Here is a 4,891-nt window from a genome sequence, read left to right on the forward strand (position 1 = left end):
TGTTAAGGGTACTTGCTATCCCATGACCTTTGTTATGTTTGCTACACTTTCTTGTTCTACTAAACCCATAATTTTTCAGCTCCTTCAGGTTATCCAGGATACAGGAATGAGAATGGAAAATAGCAAAATGAAAGTTAGAGAAACCGTATGGTATGTTGCAAAGCTGGCCTGTAATGATGCATGGGTACGAGACTTATAGAACATAAAAGATTGCTCTAGCTTCCTGGGAGCCACGTGCTCCCTGTGCTTCCCATGCCCCACCAGCCATACAAGGATAACTGGCAGCTCTGAAGCTTGAGAGAGCAGAGTTCTCATCTCAGTTACAGTGAAGACAATAACATTACACTAGTGTGATGGTAGAATAATTAGTTTGGTGTGTTTCTGCATCTGTTTTATTACTTGATAATGCATTTATTCAGTCTAAGTCATTAAGGAATAAGTTTTAAAAGACTTTTAAAAAATGAGGCAGGAAAAAAAGAGAGAAATCTACCCAGTAAAACAAAACTAGAAACAACAACAAAAAAATGCTAATAGAGTCACGTTAACTATCATATAAGGTGGTTAATAACTATTCAACAGCAAAATTCATGGATCATAGAACTTAACTAAGAAGTCTGAAATCAGTATTGATCAATTCATGAATAAATATTCAATTTAATTCAAATGGGAAACAGGTTCTTTTCAAACTTTTTTTTTTTTTTTTTCCAGTTAGTCATACTACAGTGGATTGTTTGTGTAAGAGAACTCATCTTTTAGTGAGTTTTAGGAGTTAGTTTCGGAGTGTTTCTATATATTGTGTTGAGCACCTCTGAAGAGATGCTTGTAAACCTGCAGTAAAAGGGAAGGTGTGTACAACAGCTACCCCTCATCAGTCTAGTACAGTATCCTAAAACAATGAAGTAGGAGTGTGGATATTCATGATTTCAGGAGTATATGGTTCAGGAGTATGGATATTGGCAGACTGAGAAGCAGGAGCATCTAATGCTACAGATACGAGGTTATCCAGGATCATATGGCAAAAGTTAAGCCACAGGCAGAGAAGTTGAGTGACTTGCTCAAGGTTGCAAAACACATTAGTTTCATGAATCTTTCATACCAAGACTGATGTTTTATAAATAGCACTTAACAGAGCAGATCAAACAAACAGCCCAGATCTTCCAATTCCCATTCACTGGTATTTAAACCATTATATTGGCTTTCTCCGCAGTGAATTATTAAAAGTGAGATGAGAACACTTGCTAGCTCTGAACCATTATAACAAGTTTTTAAAAAATGCAAAAGTGAATTCCGAAAAAAATGCATTGTCTGAATATATAATTAGAAAAAGTCTTTCATTAAATGAATTGCTATGAAGATGCAAGTCATGTTTTTTTTTTTTTTATTTATTAATAATTATTATTTATATATATTTTAAAAAATAACTTCTTCACACACAATGAAACAATTTAAAGCCTGGAGTAGAAAGCTTTTGCCTTTTAGTATTTTGTTTATTATGCATTTGGGTGCTCTAGGTTATAAATATGCTCTAAGCACGATGTAATTTATAAGACTTCACTTTTGGCTGATTTATAGGAAATTTCATTAATCTCTACAGCAGAGGGACCTTGTAGTGAGCAGAAGATTGAAAATGAACTGAGGGCTGAAGGCTTTAAGAATTACCCCAAACGAATCAGTACTGAAAGATTTAGAATGATAATTCATAGAGTAAAGCCTTTTTCCCCCTTTTAGTAACATCTGTAGGATTTTCTTAGAGGTACTAATGAAATTGTCCACTCTGCAGCTAAAGAGATATTTGTCAGCATTTAAATGGCTATTCTTATTTCTGTGTTCAGCACATATGTACTAATGCTTGCTTCTCTGCTGCTGCTGGTGCCAAGCAAAAGAATTGAGGAAATATCATGAAATGGGATGATACTGTTTAACAGTAGGGAAGAACTGATGCTCAGCATGTTTCTTTTGTATTTTATTTTTAAAATCTGAAATAGGCAAGATCTTGCCGTAACATTTCCATGATCTACTACATTCAGTATCAAAGGCTTTACTTTTAGTCAGATTCTGAAGCAGGAATCACATTTGTATAGATAAAGAGTTTCATCAATAATAAAAAATAAAAATAATAATAATAAAAAGTCATGAGTCTCCATTTAGTCTTCATATTATTTCTTGTCTTGATTTACTGTAATATTAACAAAGTTCAATTCTTGAATATTGTGATGATCCTTATCTTACTCAATTTTGTTTTTTGAGGTTCTTGACACTTCTTTCAACTCTTCTCTTGAGTTAGAACATTTCTCTTAGGTACCCAGTGTGGTTGAACTTGTTATCTGCCATCAAGCTACATGCATTATACTTTGGAATGAGCAGGAAAAGCTAGTGTCTGGATATTTCTTATTGCTAATTACACCTGGCATGGCTTTACAGGAAACAAAATATTAGAATTTGTATAGCTATTTATACTACAGTTTGATGAAATTGGTAGAGCTGACTGAAAGGACTTGAGAAGGCTCTCTGTTTAGAGAGCACATTTAAATATTTGAGATTAATTTAATATTCTCCTTTTCCCTTCTTTCTTTCAGACTATTCAAATTCCAGAAGGACCAACACCAAATAAATTATGAATGTTGAACAAGATGACCTTACATCCACAGCAGATAATGATAGGTCCTAGGTTTAACAGGGCCCTATTTGACCCCCTGCTTGTGGTGCTGTTGGCTCTTCAGCTTCTTGTGGTAGCTGGTCTAGTGAGGGCTCAAACTTGCCCTTCTGTCTGCTCCTGCAGCAACCAGTTCAGTAAAGTGATTTGTGTACGGAAAAATCTGAGAGACGTGCCAGACGGCATCTCCACCAACACCCGGTTACTCAACCTCCATGAAAATCAGATCCAAATCATTAAAGTGAATAGCTTCAAGCACCTGAGGCACCTAGAAATCCTGCAGCTCAGCAGGAATCACATCAGAACAATTGAAATAGGGGCCTTCAATGGTCTGGCCAATCTCAATACTTTGGAACTCTTTGACAATCGTCTGACCACTATCCCAAATGGGGCTTTTGTATACCTGTCAAAACTGAAGGAACTGTGGTTGAGAAACAACCCCATTGAGAGCATTCCTTCTTATGCTTTTAACAGAATTCCTTCTCTCCGGAGGTTGGATTTGGGAGAATTGAAAAGGCTTTCATATATCTCAGAAGGTGCCTTTGAAGGTCTGTCCAACTTGAGGTATTTGAACCTTGCCATGTGCAATCTTCGAGAGATTCCTAACCTCACCCCACTTGTAAAACTGGATGAGTTAGATCTTTCTGGGAATCATCTGACTGCCATCCGGCCAGGTTCCTTCCAAGGGTTAATGCATCTTCAGAAACTGTGGATGATACAGTCCCAGATTCAAGTGATAGAAAGGAATGCTTTCGATAACCTTCAATCACTTGTGGAGATCAATCTGGCACACAATAATTTAACACTACTGCCTCATGACCTGTTCACACCGCTCCGTCTCGAAAGGATCCACCTGCATCACAATCCTTGGAACTGCAACTGTGACATCCTTTGGCTCAGCTGGTGGATTAAAGACAAAGCACCCTCCAATACTGCGTGCTGTGCCCGTTGCCACACACCTCCTAGTTTGAAAGGAAGGTACATTGGTGAGCTGGACCTGAACTACTTCACGTGTTACGCTCCAGTCATAGTGGAGCCACCAGCAGACCTCAACGTCACTGAAGGCATGGCTGCAGAGATGAAATGCCGGGCATCAACCTCCCTGACCTCTGTATCTTGGATTACTCCAAATGGATCTGTTATGACACATGGGGCATACAGAGTTCGGATTGCTGTGCTCAGTGATGGCACGTTGAATTTTACAAAGGTAACTGTGCAAGACACGGGTTTGTATACATGCATGGTGAGTAACTCTGTTGGGAATACCACAGCTTCTGCCACACTGAATGTGACGGCCCTGGATAATCCTGGTTACACATACTTTTCAACTGTCACAGTAGAGACTGTGGAACCTTCTCAGGATGAGGCACAGACCACAGAGCAGGTTGGGCCCACACCAGTTACCAACTGGGAGACCACTAACATGACAACCTCACTCACTCCACAGAGCACAAGATCAACAGAAAAAACGTTCACCATTCCTGTGACGGACGCAAACAACGGGATCCCAGGAATAGATGAGGTTATGAAGACTACCAAAATCATAATTGGTTGTTTTGTGGCTATCACTCTCATGGCTGCTGTGATGCTGGTAATTTTCTACAAAATGAGGAAACAGCATCACCGGCAGAACCATCATGCTCCAACACGGACTGTAGAGATCATTAATGTGGATGATGAGCTTACAGGTGACACACCCATAGAGAGTCACTTGCCCATGCCAGCAATAGAGCATGAGCACCTAAATCACTATAACTCTTATAAGTCTCCTTTCAACCACACAACAACAGTTAACACAATAAATTCAATACACAGTTCAGTGCATGAACCGTTATTGATCCGAATGAACTCAAAAGACAATGTACAAGAGACTCAGATCTAAAACATTTAAGACATTATGGGGTGGGGGTGGGGACGAAAAAAAAAGATGGTTTATAAAGCAAATGACACAAATGACTGGGCTAAATCTACTGTTTCAAAAAAGTGTCTTTACAAAGAAAAAAGAAATTTATTTATTAAAAATTCTATTGTGATCTAAAGCAGACAAAATTATGTGTATTCCTCAGAACCTGTTTTTTGCTGCACTTATTTACCCTCCTCCTTCCCTTTTTCCTTCCCACCCAACCCTGATTCCCATTTGCCATATTTTTCATAGGAGATCTTGATTCCCTAAAAGAACTGGTCTAGGAAATTTTGTAAGAATTCTGTTACACTTTGGGAATTTTTATGGTGAATTCT

General features: G+C 38.4%; 1 protein-coding gene across 1 annotated transcript; it reads left to right on the forward strand.

Moving 5' to 3' along the window:
* Nucleotides 1–2,618: 2,618 nt before the first annotated feature.
* On the forward strand, nt 2,619–4,535 carry LRRC4C (leucine rich repeat containing 4C; the record flags this gene model as incomplete). Its single annotated transcript, XM_084287515.1, has 1 exon — nt 2,619–4,535. The coding sequence occupies one exon, from the start codon at nt 2,619–2,621 to the stop codon at nt 4,533–4,535; it is 1,917 nt and encodes a 638-aa protein (XP_084143641.1).
* Between the last annotated feature and the right edge of the window lie 356 nt (nt 4,536–4,891).

This window comes from Netta rufina (assembly GCF_964035555.1).
Source record: "Netta rufina genome assembly, chromosome: 5".
Classification (NCBI taxonomy): domain Eukaryota; kingdom Metazoa; phylum Chordata; class Aves; order Anseriformes; family Anatidae; genus Netta; species Netta rufina.